At 34.8% G+C, this 19543-nt stretch overlaps 2 protein-coding genes and 1 non-coding gene across 6 annotated transcripts; 1 reads left to right on the top strand and 2 right to left on the bottom strand.

Annotated features, from left to right (window-relative positions):
• The first annotated feature begins 288 nt into the window (after positions 1–288).
• On the top strand, positions 289–4360 carry LOC112791729 (putative U-box domain-containing protein 50). Of its 2 annotated transcripts, XM_025834665.3 has the most exons (6): positions 289–694; positions 1765–1877; positions 1958–2082; positions 2161–2683; positions 2757–3224; positions 3660–4360. In XM_025834665.3, exons 1-6 carry the CDS (start codon positions 526–528, stop codon positions 4236–4238), a joined length of 1977 nt encoding a protein of 658 aa, XP_025690450.1. In that variant the 5' UTR covers positions 289–525; the 3' UTR covers positions 4239–4360. The 2 variants fall into 2 exon arrangements, with proteins under 2 accessions (XP_025690450.1, XP_025690451.1); XM_025834666.2 differs by lacking the exon at positions 289–694 and having other exon boundaries at positions 1965–2082.
• On the bottom strand, positions 4343–9999 carry LOC112791728 (nucleobase-ascorbate transporter 11). 3 transcript variants are annotated; one of them, XM_072233554.1, is made up of 11 exons: positions 9625–9999; positions 8463–9276; positions 8050–8147; positions 7795–7965; positions 6648–6748; positions 6352–6487; positions 6201–6251; positions 5838–6125; positions 5494–5728; positions 5074–5354; positions 4424–4970 (listed from the first exon to the last, which is right to left on the bottom strand). In XM_072233554.1, exons 2-11 carry the CDS (start codon positions 9238–9240, stop codon positions 4746–4748), a joined length of 2364 nt encoding a protein of 787 aa, XP_072089655.1. In that variant the 5' UTR covers positions 9241–9276; positions 9625–9999; the 3' UTR covers positions 4424–4745. The 3 variants fall into 3 exon arrangements, with proteins under 3 accessions (XP_025690449.1, XP_072089655.1, XP_072089656.1); XM_025834664.3 differs by lacking the exon at positions 9625–9999 and having other exon boundaries at positions 4343–4970; positions 8463–9594; XM_072233555.1 differs by lacking the exon at positions 9625–9999 and having other exon boundaries at positions 4424–4915; positions 8463–9596.
• Positions 10000–11237: 1238 nt separating this feature from the next.
• LOC112791730 (uncharacterized) lies at positions 11238–13010 on the bottom strand. Its single transcript, XR_011880386.1, has 2 exons — positions 11555–13010; positions 11238–11455 (listed from the first exon to the last, which is right to left on the bottom strand). It is a non-coding gene; the product is annotated as an uncharacterized protein (transcript).
• Between the last annotated feature and the right edge of the window lie 6533 nt (positions 13011–19543).

Below are 19543 nucleotides of genomic sequence, written 5' to 3' on the forward strand. Positions count from 1 at the left end.
TGATGGGGAAAATGATTTTCGTCTTACTTGTTGGCGCCCGCCGCCCATGAGTTCATCTGTCCATGACACATGCATAGAGGTCGAAAAATAATAATCGTAGTGGAATCAATCATTTCTAAAGCTTTTTTCGAAAGAAAATATATTATATTAGAATTACAACCTAGCTGCATGTTGAGCTGTTGTTTTTTCTTTCTGCATTTGTCAATATATACTTAAGCTAAGTTTTATTTGTGAATATCATAAATTTATAATAAACATTTTATAATGAATGTATTGTTTATCTTTTAAAGTAATCCGTGAATGAACACTATCATTGATAATAACTATATATAGTAAGTACATAAGACAAAGATTGGTTTCTTGTTAATTAGAGGCGTGGAAATTGCCGTCCAAATGCAGCAGATGGCTTGTTAATTTGACAAACGTGGAAATTAAAGCGACGAAGAAAGTGTCATATCTTGGGAATGATAAGAACTCTCCAAACCCAAACTTCAATTTCTTTTCCTCACGCCAAAGCAGGTAAATATGGATGGTAGAGCAGAGAGAGAGAAAATCTATGTCGCCCTTGGGAATAATGTGCTTGAAGGAATTCACACTTTGGCTTGGACTCTCAGTAAATGGCACTCTCACCCAATTTCCATAATTATTCTGCATGTCAAATACAATAACACTTGCAACCATCTTTCAACACTACGTAAGTTCTGATTCTCACACATTTCTGTATCATCAGTTTAATCAACATTTTACTTTCTAAAAACAGAGCAGATTGAAATTTGCGTTTTAAAGATAGTTTCTTGAAGTTTTCAATGACTATAATCCATAAAAATTACATTTTAAAATTACTTTAATCAAAATAAATATAATAAGAGTGGTAGATCTTTGGTGATCAAGATTATAATGACTAAACGCAGCTAAACTTTGACTGACCAATGAAGATATGACATGTGAAGAGTTAGATTCTTATTGTTAGTGATTACTCCATAACAAAAGAATAAATAAATTGGCTAAAATGATGTGTATAGCATGTGAGCCTTTTATTTTAAATCGTCTTATTTAAGTTCAAATAAAAAGCCCACATGATATATACATCATTTTGGTCAGTTTATTTACTTTTTGGCCTTGCAATAATAACTAATAATAAGAGTCTATCACTCTAACTAACAACTTGTACCAACTCTTCACGTCATGTGTTTATTGGTCAGTTAAAATTTGGCCACTCTTAACCATTATAACCTTAGCCACCAAAGACTTATCTTAAGAAAAAATACAAAATGACTTTAATAATTAAAGAAAAAGTATAGATAACCAACAATATTTTTGAACAATGTGTGAACTATGTGAATTAATATGGTTAAAAGAGTAAATTAATCTTAAATTCAATTAGTAGCATTAAATTATGATGTAGCATATTTTTATTTGATTGGTGATTATTCATGTTGTTTAAGATAGTAATTATTTACCTAACACTCCCCATAATTAAATATGGATTATGCTAAGAAATCAATAACTTTCTTGAACAACATGAACAACGAATTTTAAAATGAGTTCAATTCAAATAAAACACACTACATTCCAAATTACTCTCCTAAATCTTAATATTAAAATAATCATCCACATACATAGTAAATTGAACATCCAATATATCTATTATTCATATTATTTAATATTTTTATTATCTACTTGTACTTTTCCATTAACATTATATTGAAGTGGAGTTCAATTGAGTTTTCGCTTATAGCTTATTGTTTTGAGATATTATTTCAGTTGGGAATTTTCCAGAAGGCATTGCATGTGATGTTAAAATGGAGAGAATCCGGAAAGGCGAGGAAGACAAAATCGACAAGATGCTTTCCAAGTATATATCCTTCTGTGACAATGTGAGGAAATTAAATTCAAATTGTAAATGAAATAAAATGATGGAATTATATTATAATATTATACTGAAGCATATTTCCAGGTACCAGCTGAAATACTTGACATAGAGCAATTTGATGAACCTGTTCAAAAGCGCACAATAGACTTAATTTATGGTCTTGGAATTACCAAATTGGTCATGGCATTCTCATTCATGAAGGCTTCATTGTACGTACTCTCTCCCTTGTTCATTCAAATATTGAAAACTTAATTGATATTATTTCCTTTTTGCTATGTATGATTTAGGAAACAAAAAGATGCGATGAACGCAATGTTGTATGTTCATAAGCAGAAGCCTGGGTTCTGTGAACTGTTCTTTGTGTGTGAAGGGATACAAGTGTTCCTCCGAGAGAAGGATAATGATGAGACAGTAATGGAGGATGATAATGGTGTCACAGTTGCAAGAATGAAAGATAATAATAATAATAAGTCAGTTGCCAAATGGTGCCTAGAAGGACTAATATTCAGTAACAGTAGAACCATTGATTCCGATCCTACAAGTTCTTCTTCATCCTCCGAGTTCCCTCTTATTAACCAAAACCTCTGGGAATTTTATCTCCGAGAGATTGAAAATTATTATCAGGAATTGCTGTCTTTGAATTTGGAGGAAGAAAACCACAACTCAGATTTTCCACCTACTCAGTATGAGAGCCTCAGAGAGGAACTGAATGAAGCATACAATAGGATCCAGACAAAGAGAAAGGAAGCCAAGCAGAATATAGAGAGACATGAAAAGGCTGAATGGGCTATTTGGTTCTGCAACCGTCGGGTATGTTATATATGTTCTATCAGTTTTGTACTTTGTAGCACCTGATATTCAAAATTATTTCAATTCTCATCAGGAAGAAGAGCTTGAGAATCGAATCAAGGAAGAGGTTGCTGCAAGGGAAGAACTAAAGAAGGAACTGGAGAGAAAAAAGGAAGAAGTAGATGAAATAAGTGTTGAAGTTGAAGAGACTAAGAAAATGGTAATACAAGTGTCAGAAACAGAAAGACAACAAAGAAAGGTAATAGAAGTGAAAACACAGATTCTTGGGGAGATTGAAGAGTTGAGGAGACAAAGAATAATGGGGAGATCAAGGAGGGTGGTGGCAGAGGCAGTGAATAATAATGGTTGTTGTGTTTTCAGGGAGTACAGAGAGGAGGAGATCGTGGTGGCCACACACAGCTTTTGGGATGAGTTGAGGATGAAAGGTGGCTTTGGAGGATGGAGTAATGTGTATAAAGGAAGGATCAATGGTTATACAGTTGCAATCAAGATGCTCAATTCTCTTCCTGCATTCTCCCAACTACATTATTTCTTAGCTAAGGTAACATAATATGAAGGCTTTGAAATGAAATGTAAATTTAGTTTTAGTTCAACCCAATTGAGAAATCAGTTAGTTAGGTACTGGCTCCAGCTGGCAGTATTTGAAGTCAGTTGCATTGGTTATTTAGAGGTTTTCACCACAATTTTTAACTGCTACTAACAATGCCAAGAAAATAGATTTCTCTCTTGCTCTATCTTCTCTGCAATATTCTGTTGCTGTTTCTTCTCCTTTCATTTCTTGCATTGCAAGTCTTTGATACCATTTTACAGCATGTGATTGAAGCAAGGTGCCAAAAATATCTCTCTTTCAAGTCACTAATAAAAACTTACATCTTAAACCAAAAAGAAAAAAGTTAATAAATTAATTCAACATGGGCTTGGGATCTGGAAATTTAATTCCTTTCCTTTTGCATTTTGTTTCAATGAACATTTTCAGGTGAAGATTCTTGGCAGTATTCGGCACCCACATCTAGTTGATATGCTAGGCTTCTGCTCTGAGCCCAAATGCATAATTCTAGAATACATGGACAGTGGGAGCTTGGGAGACATTCTACATTGCAGGCTAAGAAGATGGTCCTTATTGTGGCATGATCGGATAAGAATAGCGATCGAAGTTTGCTCGGGCCTGGGCTTTCTCCATGAATCTCAGCCCAGGCCCATTATTCATTGTCGCATCGACCCATCCAACATCCTCCTAGACCACAACCTTGTTGCAAAGATCACAGGCTTTGGGCTTCATGGATGTGGTGAAGAATGCAATGTTGGGTCTGATGTAAAGGCGGTAGGGGTTTTGCTGATGCAACTTTTGACCGGAAAAAGAAATTTTCTGGGTATGGTAAGGGAGGATATTTTGGATGGAAGTGGTGGGAAATGGCCATTGGATGTAGCAAAGGAAGTTGAGGACTTAGCAAAGAGGAGCATGTCCAATGAAGACATGAGCATTGCAAGGGTCATGGAGGAACTCAATGAGATTAGAAGAAAGCATGATAGTATAGCTTGGACAAGAATTGATTAGTGGGACTTATTCAAGATTTAGAGCCTTTAGAAGCTTCAATTTCATTGATAGACATAGGTGCAATAAACTTTCTTGTGAATTTACTCATGAGTGCATAAATGGTATGCTCTTCTAAAGAAAAATCTAATGCATTTCTTTAAAGTCATTTTTTGGTACTAAGCAAAAACCATACTGCTATAGTCTTACAACATTAAGCACCTGAAATTACAAAATTGAATTATTAATTTGTCCAAAAAAAAGTAATAAATGTACAAGTACAATGAATTTCTTCTTTCGTTATATCCACCTAACAATTTGACCTATATGTATTTGAAAGTATCTGTGTGATTTTACAATCAAAATTAGAGTTAAGCCTGTTCCTATCTAGTGAAATGTGGCTAAATCCATGTGTGTCATATCTTTATTCTCCATGAACTGCAATGTCTTCTATGTGCCAAGCCATGACCTACTGTTTCAGTTTTTCTCCCACAAAACTAATAGACAGATGAATCAGAAAAAAACTAGAATTCAGACTCCTCCTAAACATTTAGCCCAACACAAGCACCGAGCAACTTTCTTTGGCAGAGAATATGGAGATTTGAGTGAGGGATCAGTGGCAATGTCTTGTGTTTGTGACCATGTGTACACCCCTCTTTCTTGTGCACTTCCTGGGACTGTGTTGTCCAGAGTGAATGCCACTAACAATGTAATCACCATGTTTAATGACATTAGAGCGTTGATTGCAAAATCAAGCTGAAACATTTTAAACACCTAAAGTGATTAGCTCATATATATTCATATTTACAAGTAAAGAAAGTGCATTCTTACTCATATGTTGTTTTGGAGAAGTGCTTACTTGTTTGATGCCTGAATGAAATGGTCCATCAGATGCAGCACCATAAGGGACTAGATAACCGGGAAGTATGAGAGTGGCTTGAGGCTGATATTGCTGAAAATAGTAAGGGATGGACAGACCAAGGAACAATGAAATGCCAACTATTGCCATGTTCCTAAAGCTTCCTGACTGACCATAGTGTAAGTTTGACAGACCCAATGCTGCAACAAGAGCCCACATAAAACACAGTACAGAAGCAGCCAAAGCCTGTGGAATGGAAGCAAGAAGGGCACCCACTTTTCCTACAAAAGTAAATGGAATAGATTAGGCCACTAAATATTTTTTCTATTGCAAATTGTACAAGACTATAGAAGTTGACATCCTATAACAATTTCGAATCTTGATACATTTGTTCTTTTTCACTAAATCTTGATGCTTTACCCATAAATGAGAAGAGGATCAGGAATGCTGCTCCAAGTTCAATTACCCTCCTACTCGCCACCTTAGTGGTTTCAATTGTGTGCACATTTTCTGTGAGAGTTGTTGAGCCAGTACCTGAACCCCAAAGACCAGCCAATATACTACACAAGCCCTCCAATGCTATTCCTCTACTCACAATTCCTGAACTTGGAGGCTTCAAATTAGCTCTCACAGATAACATGTGATAAGTCCCAACCTGCAAAAATAATAATTGATACTTTACACTGCGGTTTCATCTTTGGGTTTTAGACTTTTAGTACACTCATGATAATCAAATTTCTGCAAGTATTGAGTAATGTACTTACTGAATCAACAGAAGCAACAAGTGACACTACGGCCATGATTATGCAAGTCCTAAGATGGAAAACAGGAAGACCCCATTGTAGAGGGTAGGGGATTCTGAGCCATGCAGAAGTTGACAATGCATTTGATATATCCGTCCTGCAATGCTTCATAGTATCTGCATGCTTTCTGCATGAATCGTTCAAAATGTTTGAGCTTGGAATGTTGGGATTGCACCCTTTGTAGTTGTATGCTCCCCCAGCGGTTAAAAATGATGCATATATCCAAATTATTGTAACACTCAGGGGAACCTGTAAATATTAAAAATTATGTTAAACACCAGAATTTATTATATACATTTAATTATGGAAATTTAGTATACTTACAGCATAAATTCGAAATATGTGGTGTCCAAAGATAGATATCCCTCGAAGATGCTTCAATTAAGGAAACAAAGGAACAATGATGTGAGTGTAGGAAAACTATTGACATAATTTAATAATAAATAGATAAAAGATCCATGGCTTATAGACTCACCAGTGAGAACATTATAACCAATGCTATCTGTGGAATGCTAATTTCCAAGCAAGTGCCAGCTTCTGGAAAACCATAGCTGAAGAATGCTAAACCTACAGCAGCAACAGTTGGAGCCACCACAATGGGATTGATTATCCTATAACAAAACTTTTGTAAGTTGTTTAGAAAATTGAAACATTGTTATTATACTTTAATATCCTCATATTTAATAAGGTAGCAGATTAGCAAAATAACAAAGTGAAATTCACTCAGTTCAACACAAACATAAAGGAGGATCATATGCAGCTTCTTGTTACCTGAGAAGAATAGACATTAAACCACTAAACCCCAGGATGAATTGGAATATTGAACCAACAATTATAGCTCCTTGGAGTTCCCTCATTATGTGCCTAAATTTCTGCATTTATCCACAAACAAACAGAATTATAATAACTAGATTTAGTCCCGTACAATATGCGAAATTAATACTATAATTTTTTTTTTGTACAAATTTTTTAGATGATTAAAATGATAATAGAGGAATTTTGAGTTTTATAATTAGTTATAAAACAATCTATATAGCTCTTAAAAAAATATAACAAATTTTATAGTATATTACACTTAATAATATAATAAAAAATTATATATATTGAAGTATTTGTTTGTAGTATTTTTAACTCTTAAAAAAAAGAATTGTATTATAATAAATTTTGTAGTATAATAAAACCTAATTCTACCAATCTATTTTATATATATATATATATAGTACTTGTTTAAGTATAATTTTTGATAAAGTATAAAAAAAAAAGTCAATCTTTTTTCTATTTGGTTTTGATAAATTCTAGTATTTTTGTAACAATTCTTCTTAATATCATTGAATATCAATTAACTTCACAACTTATAATTTTATCTTGAAAATTCAAAAGTTTATAATGAAAATATAATATATATATATATATATATATATATATATATATATATTATTTGATCTATAATGCAAAATATATAAAAATAGAGTAATATTTTAATAAATAGAATTAGTTAATAACAAATAAATAATATGAAAGTTATTTTCTTAGAAAATAATCTAATAATAGTATTAAATTCATTATTAACTAGGAAATCATGCTAGTAAATGCCATTAGATGAGAAAAGATAATAAAGAGAATAAATTTAAAATTCTATAAAAATTATAACTTGGCAAAATAGAATAACTATAAGAGATGTCATTCTCTAATTGCAAGAAAACATGGGTATCAACCTTTGTATAGATAAGATAGATAGGTAGATGCATCAAAGGACAAAGCAGTGCAACGGAAAAGGTTCTGTTGGCTCAAAAAGTAGCAATATTGTACAACGCAATTGTAAATAGCTTAGCATGATTTATATTATTTGATGTAACTGTAAAGCCTGAAAGATCTTAAGAATGATGAATCAAAGTTTCCTGTTTGTCAGTAAACTCACATGTTCTGTAAGATTTCGAAACTCTTCAGCATTCATGATAACTAATGCTGGTGCCAGATACACAAATGAGCTCCCTTGAACAAGAGGCAATCTGGTACCAAAGTAGGAATGCAAAATTGTTGTGACGCCAGAAAGAAACAGCACCGTAGAAATCACATTAGCAGTATCCTTCTGTCATCATTTGTGTAAGAACAATGAAAATTAAATATTATTCCTTGTGCATAATAATCATTAGATATAACGGCAGATGCTTACATCTGATCCACCCATTGTTGGTACCATGATTAATGGGATTAATACTAGTGAGCCAGCCAATGATAAGTAGTGCTGCAGGGTGTAATATATAAGAGATACTGCAATTAAAGAGGCAAAGATGTAAGTCATATAACGAAGTACTGATTTTTTAGCTAATTAACCTTGCAACATATTAGTAATTACATGCCTAAACTATAGTGTAATAGTGTTATGTTCAAATATTTTCATATATGAAACTGATAGGAACAGAATACATTGAAATATTACTTAGGCATAAAGATTCATCATTAAATTTTCCACCAAAATTCAAGCTAAACAAAACCACAGTATTTTCAGAATCCAAAATTGGTATCCTGACTATAATGCTTATAAGAGGCAAGCAATGACAAATAGAATGGTGAATTTAAACTGACCTATACCCGGGTTTTCTGTGACACCATACTTCAATTCTGATAGTTCCTGCCACCCTTGAACGGAATGTTCCTCACCCTCAGGATACAAATTAACCTTAACATCTCCATCAGCTACACCATCCTCCTCCTCCTTTTGATCCGCCACCAGAGCAACCGAAGAGGCTCCATGGCCATTTCTATCCCAATTCATATTCACGATTCTAATTCCATTATCATTGGCATTAGCATCACCATCCCCTCTTAACTCAACTTTCTTCCCATCATCATCATCAGCAGCTGAAACTGAAGCCAAAACAGGCTCATCCCCATTTCTCCTCTTCCAATTTTGGCTCCTCAAAGTTCCATCCCATCCATTAGCATCTTTTGGCCTCAGAACTCTCCCCTTGTCACTCTTCATGGCTCCATGCATTGAATTCGAACCAGAATCTGGTTCAATCTCATCACTGTCCCTAACAGGCCTTGCCAGCCCAAGAACCGGATCAATCTCAATCTTGGGAGAGGACCCTTCTCCTTTATGATCATCAACAACACCATTCTCCACATCAAACCCAACGCTATCAAATTTTTCACTGGCACTAGTCCCAGCTTCCCCTGAGTAATCAGATACAGATACAAAGCCGGTTCTCTTTGCCCATGATCTTAACTCCTTTGGATTGTGCTCACTTCTTGGCACAAAGGGCTCAACTTTGATACCGCTACTTGGACCATTCCTCTTGCCATTGCCACCCTTCATAATCTTTCCCCTGCCCAAGAATTCTGAGCTTGACTCAGTTTCCATTGAAACCTTTTTTTCTTATCTACCTCAAAACTTCCCCTAGACAATGCAAACAAATTCAACCCAATATACTACAAGGAACAAAGTTTGAAGCTTTTTAATGAACAGGAACAATAGGCTGCATCACAGCAAGTGAACAAACTCCATACAGTGAGAGTAGAAGCAAAGGTACAGTGAGATGAGTAAATGCCTAAATGGTGATGAATGAGACAAGAAGAAAGAGAGTACTATGATGTAATTTTTGTGGAATAGATGTACGGTTACTGTTGAAGGATGCAGAATGAACAATCTGACTATTGAGACATGAAAACATATTTTATCTTAAATTAAACTCATTGCAGCTCGCAAGTTGCATTCAGTAACCGTCAAGCGTGACATTAAACTTACCGATAAATTCTATGATACAGTCAAGTGTTGATGTTGACAGAGGAACCAGCTACCACAACTGCACAAGAATCCTCAAAATGGAGGAAGCCACCAAAGCTCTTCACTATTCCATCTTCACTTTGTCTTTATTTTATTATTTTAAATCTTATTCTCTTGTAGACATTTCTCTTTGGCTGCTTTTTGGAGGAGCTATGTGCGAGTCTTTACTTTAGATTGAAGTTTCATATTCTTATTCTTTTATCATAATTTATGCAGGATCTCAGGGAGACTCATCACCGAGTGGAAGAAGTGGAGTAGTTTAATTGCGGTGTGTGCAGTGCATGACAACGATGATGATTGTATGATGGGAAAATATAGAACTTAGTGGTGGTAGCATTGATGGTAAAAGAATATGGTAGCATTGCTGTGTCAAAATCACATTAGTTAATATTATTAGTGATGGATTAGAATGGTTAAGTGGACCAATAAGAAAGTGGATATTTTGGACATGAATTGTTACATTTTTGAAGACTTTGAGCTTCAAAGATAAGTTTGTCTCTGTAAAGTGCTCATCCAAAAGAAGAAGAAAAGAGCATACTTTCCTTTTTCGTTTGAAATACTGCAAGTGTTTGTTTAAGTCTACAACTTTAAGAATCAGCCAACTGCATGTGAAACTTTAGCCTTCATTTATTATTATTGGTACTTGATAGTATAAGTTTATTGTTAAGTTATGATTAATGGGGGAAAAGCTTTTATCTTTTTTTCTTGTTATAGTTTAATCGTTACGTTAAAGCAATGTATATTAGTATGTAATTAGAATGAGAATCCGGTACTCAAGGCCAAGGGTTTTGATTTCCACAAGAGAACCTTTTTCTTTATTTTTTCGGGCTTAGCTTTCAAAATAAAAGAAAGAAAAGAAAAATTATAGTGAATATATTGCATCAAGCACGAAACTAACTTGTAGTATCACTCTTGGGGGTGTTAAATTAACATTGTTATTCACTCTGATGATTGATTGATTAATAATGATGTTTAGAATGCAACGTAAGGTTGGTGATGCAGCTTTGATTATCATCCCAGACCAAGATAAGCAAGCGCCGAAAGGATAAAACGATTAGAGAGCTATGAATACTGGAAACATGGTAGGCAGAAGTAGGGTTATTTGTCTTCATGATTTTGAGTGCACGATGGTTATAAATGCCATAATGATATGACATTTGTAAATTCATGTCCCGCACAAAACCACCTGCGACAGAAACATCTGCACGTTGTAGGTTGCCATGTTAGGATCCAGCACTTATGACAATAAATTCCCTGCTGATGATACTTTTGTCAACACCTAATTCCTGGTAGATTGAAAAATCAGTGTTTTCACTCTATCCAAAAATTTTTAGACTCTCTAATAATGACTATCTCGTAAAAATGCTTTATGCTTAAACAACTTGACATAAAACAAGAGTTAAAAGATCCAAACAAACAAGCTAATTTGCTAGAGATGGTTCAACTTAAGTTTGTAAAAGATGCAAAAGGAATGATATATACGCCCTTCAGATTAGACCAAAAAGCTTTCAGGTACTCAAAATAACAAGAAAAACATTTGAAAACGAGAAAGCAATACAAAATATGAATAATTATTTCCATCCAAAGGGGTCAGAAACTGTATATGGATATCATTCTTCTCCTTCGTATATGACTACTTGTGTAACACACAAGCCACTTGACAGATAGTTAAAAGGATTGAACTATAGTTGGGTTGTTTTACTAACTAAGATGCAGGCTGCAGCACAGGGTTGAATCATCAAGATCATATCCTAATTAAGCTAGCTAACTTTTCATCAATTCCGCTGCTGACCTAGTGTAACAAGAAACAAAAAAATTAGTCATGACCAATTGCAAAATTCTTATTCTGCTAAAAAAGCACAACCAGAAACAAGACGACAAAGTGACACACCAAATCCCGTTGATATCTTTCTTCTAGTGATCCAACTCCAACTCAAATTCAAACACAGCAATTACAATTTAGTTTCAATTTCGGACTGAAATTCGCCAAATTGCTAACTTTCAAATTACGAAATTCAATACAATCTAAAACTAAGGAAACGAAGAGATTGCCAATACATGAAACATCCTGAGAGCTGGATTATCAACACGATGAAGATTGCAACAAGCATTTGTACAACAATTTTTCTTTTTCGATTACTAATTGAAGAAAGGAACACAATTTTGTAATAGGATATAGACATCTTGATCTTAGGGTTTTTGTTCTAGAATGCAGAAGCGGAAGGTGAAGGAGAGAAGAGGCGCTCGACGTGTTGCTGCTGCTCACGGAAGCGTCGCCTGAGGTAGTTTTCGAGTATCTCCATGACGGAGACGAAGCGCTTCATCTGCTCCAGCTGGCGGCTCAGCTCCGCTTCCCGAGCCCTGGCACGGGCAAGACGAGCCTCCGTCTCCGCCAGCCGATCCCGCAGATCGTCCACCGCCGCCGATCCGTTGTGGCCGCCGGAACGGCGTGACGGCGGTGCGCTGAAGATGTCTCTGGATAAGGATCGCTGCTGCCCGCAACACATGGTGGAGGGTCAAGATTGTGAATTGGGAACTCACGATTGAGGGTATGACTTGAATCACTTGATTGAACCCACGCCTTTTATTAATTTATGAGTAATAGTCCAAATAGGTTCCAAGAAATTTATCATTCGATAATTTTGTTTCTGACAAAATTTAACTAAGATTTTGATCCTGAGGTTCTCAGATATCCCCATATACGTTCAAAATCATTTGATCCAGTTAAAGTGGTGACGTGTCTGGTGATAACAATACTGAAATTTTGTGTGAAATATGGTGATAACAATACTGTTTATTCCAAGCTCAGCTTTCTTTTAGACGTTCAAAGGAGACAGTAATTAGGGTAAAGAATTCGGAGAGTGTTAGTATTGAGACAATATCAGCTGCAACCAGTGACACAGTATTTAAGTTGTTCAAATTCATTCCAATACGAGAGTTGAACCAGTCTTTCAAGAAATGATGCTTTTAAGAATTAGTGTGAAAGTTGTTGTCTTAGTTATGTTACCACCTTTTGTTATGTTGGAGGAAGAAGACGTTATGTTGTTTAAAATGGTTTCGTTTACTTTATGTTGAAGAAAATAAACTTTCTTTTGACTTGATTTGGTTTGTGTTGCTATCAAAACCAAATATTTGTGTGATTAACTTGTTTGAGTTCTCAGGCTTATGTTACCATTTTGATAAATGAACAGACCAATGTCAATGTGTTTTTAAGGCTTGCGTTGAAGTAAATATAGCTTCTTTTAACATCACGAATTATAGGTCAAATAGGTCCCCTAAAATACTATTATAAGACAAATAGGTCCCCAACATGAAACGGCGCCGTTTGCATTCTCTGTCTAAGTGGGGACGAATTTGTCCTCCCCGAAACGATGTCGTTTTACCCCTGGTTCCAATACGATGTCGTTTTGTCCAGCATGGATGGGGATCAAAATGTCCTAAAGGTGAAATGTCACAGTTAATCTGATACATCACCACTTTAACCGGATCAAACAATTTTGGGGACATATTTGGGGGATATCTGAGAACCTCAAGATCGAAATCTTAGTTAAATTTTATGGAAGACAAAACTGTCGGATGATAAATTTTTTAGAGACTTATTTAAGGTATTACTCATAATTAAAAAAATACGTAAAAATTTATAAAATTTAAATCAAATTTACAATGTATTTGTTGCTGTAAATTCTTTTAAATAATAAAACTACACAAATAGACCGAAAATTTGTTGCATTTTGTCAATATTTTAAAATAGGAAATATAGCGGGTGAAAAGTAAAAACTCACATGGTAACATGTACCGAGTCCATAAGTATTGAATTCGACCTAATTTAATTCTGGAACTCAATCTAATTCAATTGGAATGGTCAATTTATGGTTAGTAGAGTAAGATGTGGTACAGATTTATCAATTATTTTTTACATATAAGTTATTTTTGGATACAAATTTATATAAGTTATTTATATTCACACTCGCATGTTTTTCTTGGTTCTGTTGCTGTATGTTCTTTTTCCTTTTTGTTGCTGCACATTCTTCTTCTTCATCTTCTTTTTCTCCTCCTTCTTCTTCTTTGTTATTTTTCTCTTTCGTTATTATCATCACCAATACTTAGGGGTGTTCGCGGTGCGGTTTGGTTCGATTTAAGGAAAAAAGTCATTCGATCCGAACGCTTAATTTATGTGCGGTGTGGTTTAGATTGGATAAAATTATTTTAGAAATCCAATCCGATCCAATTACAAGCAGTTTGAATCGGTTTGGATTTGCGGGTTTTTAAATAAAAAAAATACATATAACAAGTCTCAACATTAAATTTTAAATAATCAACAATGACATAACAAGTCTTAACAATATCTTAAAAAACCAACGATAACATAATAATAGAAATAAAATTATAGGTTAGTTAAAATAAATAAATAAATAATATTTTGAACATAAAATATTTATTAAATAATAATAATATATGAATAATAGAAAAATATATAACAAAGTGAACATGTTATAAGTATAATCGTAAATATAATAATAAAATAATAATATTATAGCACATTGTGCGATTTGGATTGGATTGGATCGGTTATGAAAAATAGATCCGAAATCCAATCCAATCCAGCGGTTTGCAAAAAATAGAATCCAATCAAATCCGAATTAATACGGTTTTAATCGGTTTTCGATTTAGATTGGATTGGATGAGCAGTTTAATTTGGATCGGTGAAGAACGAAACTCTTGCGCGATCTAGAATTTTCACAAATATAATCGTGTTGTAAGTATAGCTTCTAGACCGATAAGAATTCCTTTCTTACAAACGTTTTGGTTGTCACAAGTAACAAACCCAATAAAATTTATAAACCGAAGTATTCAAACCTCAGGTCGTCTTCTCAAGTAATTGCAGGGAAGTATGATTTATTATTGGTTATGGAAAATAGTATTTTTGGGTTTTGAAAAATGTTTGAACAAGAGAAATAAATTGCAGGAATTAGTAAATCAATAACTAAGAAAACTCTTAGAAATGTATGAAATTTGGAAGTCCTATCCTAGTTATCCTTATCAATGGTGATGAGAATTATATTTTTGCTCCCACTAAGTTAACATCTAACTATGAAGGTAAGTCAAGTGGACAAATCAATTTAACACCTAAAGTCCTAGTCAACTCCTAAGGAAAGACTAGAGTTATAGGAATCTAAATCAATAAGCAAAGATATCAATTATCAATCACGATGAGTTTGACAACTCAAGAGTTACCAATTAATCAACCAGAACCAAGAATATAAAAAGCTAAATAAAAATCATAAGTCTGAAATACCTCAAATTGTATTAAATAGAAAATCAATCTAAACATAAAGAGTTCATAAACTAAATTGAGAAAATAAATAAAAGGAACATTGAACCTGTAATTGAAGAAGATAAAAATATTTCTAAGTCCTTTAAGAGGAATCCTAATCCTAATCTAAGAGAGAGGAGAGAACCTCTCTCTCTAAAAACTACATCTAAAATTATGAAAAGTGAATTATGATCTCGTATCTTGAGTCTCTGCATGTTCCCTGACTTTAATCTGTGTTTCTAGGACGAAATCTGGGTCAAAACGTGGCCGAAAATTATCTCCAGCGTATTCTGTAATTTCTGCAGATCGCGCAGGTCACACGTACGCGTCAGTCACGCGTACGCGTCATTCAGCGTTTTCCTTGCCACGCGTGCGCGTCGGGCACGCGCTCGCGTCGTTTGCGCAAACTCCAATCCACGCGTACGCGTCAGCACGCGTACGCGTCGCTGTGATTTTGTCCAGATCGCGCGCACGCGTCAGCCATGCGTGCGCGTTGCTGTCTGCTGGTTGTCTTCTTTAATTCTTGTGCTCCTCCCCTTTTTGCAAATTTTCTCTCTATTCTCTAAGCCATTTCTGCCCTATGAAACTTGAAACACTTAACACACATATCAAGGCATCGAATGGTATAAAAGAGAAATTAAAATACACAATTTTAAAGCTTTAGGAAGCAAGTTTTTAGTCATAGAATAAATTTGGGAAGGGATTGTAATATCATGCAATTCACATGAATAAGTGAGTGAAAAGCTAATAAAAACCACTCAATTAAACACAATATAAACCATAAAATAGTGGTTTATCAATCGGTTTGAATTTGAACACCCCTGCCAATACCACCTCCTCCTATTCCTCTTTTTTTTTCATTGGAATTTCTCCTCCTCTTTCCTTTTCTTCCTTCTCCTCCATCATCTTCATTATCATCATAATCATCATCGTTATAGTCATCATCGTCGTCTTCTTCTTCTTATACGTATAGTCGTGATCACTATCGTAAAATTTTTGCCATATTCATGACGTTCCCAAATTCAAAATTAAAGAAAATATTTTTGTACATTTGTAGTAAAATTTCGATGTAAGAGTTCTAAATCTGAATTGTTATTGTGATGAATATGTTCCATTCACGTTTCGTTGTTTTTTGAAAATATTTCGGTGTATTTTTATTCTAATAAGTTCTGCATAATTCAAAACTCTTTATCTTCCTCTTCCTCATCTTCTGCTACTGCTTCTTCTTCTTCTTCATTATCATCATCATTTTTTTATTCATTTTCTTTTCTTGTTTTGCCTTCTCAAATTTCTTCTTGTTTTACTCTCATAACAAGAACAAAAACAAAAAAATCAAACAAAAAAGAATAAAAAATACATAATACTGCGAAATTACTTGAAAGAGGATGAACATACATTCATTCAATTTAAAGAAAGAAAGAAATAAGAAAAAAAAAGAAAAAAATGCATTAAAAAAGAAGAAGCAGCAAAAGATGAGGAGGAGGAGGAGGAGGAAGAGAAATTGTTTTGAATTATGCAGAACTTATCAGTACATATACACCAGAAATATTTAAATAATTCACGTAATATCTTAGTTTTACACTGAGCAAATACACAAAAATGTTTCCTTTAATGCTGTATTTTTTTCTTCTTTTTTTCCTTATTTGTTTCTTTATTTTAGTTGAATGAATGTAAGTTCATTCTCTCCCAAGTAATTTTGTAGCATTATATGTTTCTTCTTCTTTTTTGTTTAATTTTTTTGTTTTTATTCTTGTTAACAGAGTAAAACAAGAAGAAACTTGAGAAGGTAAAATAAGAAAAAAAAGATGAATAAAAAAAAGGAAGATGGTGATGATGATGAAAAAAAAGAAGCAGCAAAAGATAAGGAAGATGATAGTGAGGAATCAAGCAAGGATCAAGGTTGCGGTTCAAGATTTTTATAAATGTCTGTACCACCAAGAAATTTCTCCAAATGTAAGCTTTAGGGATGGATTAGTTAATCGGCTAGAGAGGGAGGAAGCTGAAGCCCTAGAGGCGTTACCATCAGTAGAGAAAGTGAAAGAGGCAGTCTGGGATTGTGAATCTTTTAAGGCTCCAGAGAGTGACGGATACAACATAAATTTTATAAAGAAGTGTTGGAATGAGATTGGAACGGATTTCACAGCAGCTGTGATGAGCTTTTTTTAGACAGCAAGATTACCAGCAGACTCTAATGTCACATGGGTACCGTTGGCTCCGAAGTTCGCGGGGGCTATGAAGATAAAAAAATCTCAGACCTATCAGTATGGTTGGATGTGTCTATAAAGTTTTAAATTGTTGACAAGAAGAATAAGGAGTGTAATGCCAGGTTTAGTGGGGGAATCTCAATGTGCCTTTGTGAAGGGGAGAAAGATACATGATGGAGTTTTAATTGCATGTGAAACTGTGCAATGGTCGAATTGAAAAAGAACATGGAGGGCATGGATCAGGGAGTGTTAGATCGACATCTATCTCGATCTTGGTTAATGGGTCACCATCGAAACCATTTAAGATGGAGAGGGGGCTTCGTCAAGGAGACCCATTATCACCGTTTTTGTTTGTTCTAGTGATGGATGTGCTTAACAGGATGATCAAGGAGGCAGTAAGGAAAGGCCGAATATCTCCACTCCTAGTTGGTAGAGATAATATAGAGTTATCACACTTACAATTTGCTGATGACACTATTTTATTATGTCCGCCAGAGGAGGAGACAATGAGAAACTATAAGAGGCTCCTGAGGAGCTTTGAAATGATGTCTGGTTTGAGCATTAACTTTGAGAAGTCCAACTTCACACCAGTGAACTGCAGCCAGGAGTGGGTTAGACGGATGTGTCAGCTACTGGGTTGTCAGGAGGTGACCCTACTAGTGAGGTATATTGGCATTAGCTTAGGAACAAATCTGAGATCGGTAAAAATTTGAAAATCGGTTATAGACAAGGTGGAAGAGAAATTTAGTTTGTGAAAAACAAAGGTCTTTAGTAAGGCTGAAAAGCTGGTGCTCATTAAGTTGGTAATCAAAAGCCTGCCTGTTTATTACTTGAGTTTGTATAAGATGCCAAATGCGGTTGCACGACGAATCATCTATTTACAGAGGAGGTTCTTCTGGGAGAAGAATGATGGATGTCCTGGTATGGCTCTTGTGAAGTAGGAGATGATCCAAGCACCAAAGAAGTTAGGAGGGTTGGGGGTGGGTGATGCAGTGGTCCGTAATGCTGCTTTTCTGTTTAAATGGTGGTGGCGATTCTCTAAAGAGGACTGTCCTCTATGGAAAAAGATTGTGTGTTCCTGTAATAACTTGAACCCAAATCACTTGTTGTCAACTCAGAAATTACTAGAAAGAGGTGGCCCATGGAGAAACATATGCCAAGTGCAAATAAAGGATCAATATGTAAGGCAGAAGATGATTGATGGCCTTACTATGGAAGTAGGGGATGGTAGATCTACCAGATTTTTGGAGGATACATGGCTCCAAGTGAAAAAGTTGAAAGACTATTTTCCGAGACTCTTCTTGATTTCAAACAAAAAAGGATCAGTTATTGGGGATTGTGGGTTCTGATATGGGATAGAGTAAGTTTGACACTTCCAATAGAAGAGGGAACTATGTCAATGGAAGACAGATATCTTGGACTAAATGCTTCAGGTCTTGCAATCTGTTAGATTGATAGCAGAAGTGTAAGATAGAGTGGTTTGAAAATTTGACAAGGAATGAGTTTATTCTACTAACTCATTTGTGCAGGTTTTACAGAAAGAGACTTTAGATGAGGAGTTTCTGAGATTCAAATTCACCAAGAAAATTTGGAAAGGTTTAGTTCCGCCTCGTGTCAAGTTGTTTACTTGGTTTGTATTGGTTGACCGGGTCAATACAAAGGATCGGCTAAGTAGGCTGAGAATCTTACAACAAAATGATAATTTGTGCGTGTTGTGCAAGAAAGATGTTGAAAATATACAACACTTATTCGTTATTTGTGAGTACTCTTGGCACGTGTGGTGTGCATGGATCTCGAAGTTTAGTCAGGTGTGGACTGCACCCGATACTTTGAAAGAACTTTTTGAGAGTTGGAGATCAATGTCGACAAGAAAAAAGATGCGCAAGTTCTGGCTAGTGGGGTTCTTCTCAGCTGTTTGGAACATTTAGTTACAATGGAATGATGTCATATTTCACATTAAGACAATAGGGGTTGTAGATTGCGTGGCTCAAACTTTTTCATGTGCTAAGGAGTGGTGTGGTAAATAACTCATGTTGTTGATGGCTATGTCGGAAATGACATAAGAGTTATCTTGTCTTTTATTTTGTTGTCTTGTCTTTCATTGCTCCACTTAAGTGTTGAGTTCCTTCTTTCAAAAATTAAAAAAAAAAATAAAAGATGAGGAGGAGGAAGATGAAGAGTTTTGAATTATGCAAAACTTATCAGTACATATACACCGAAAATTTTTAAACAATACACATAAATATCTTAGTTTTACATTGAAATTTGCTGCAAATACACAAAAATGTTTCCTTTAATGCTGCATTTTTTTCTTTCTTTCCTTATTTCTTTCTTTCTTTTAGTTGAATGAATATAAGTTCAT

This window comes from Arachis hypogaea, chromosome 3 (assembly GCF_003086295.3).
Source record: "Arachis hypogaea cultivar Tifrunner chromosome 3, arahy.Tifrunner.gnm2.J5K5, whole genome shotgun sequence".
NCBI lineage: Eukaryota > Viridiplantae > Streptophyta > Magnoliopsida > Fabales > Fabaceae > Arachis > Arachis hypogaea.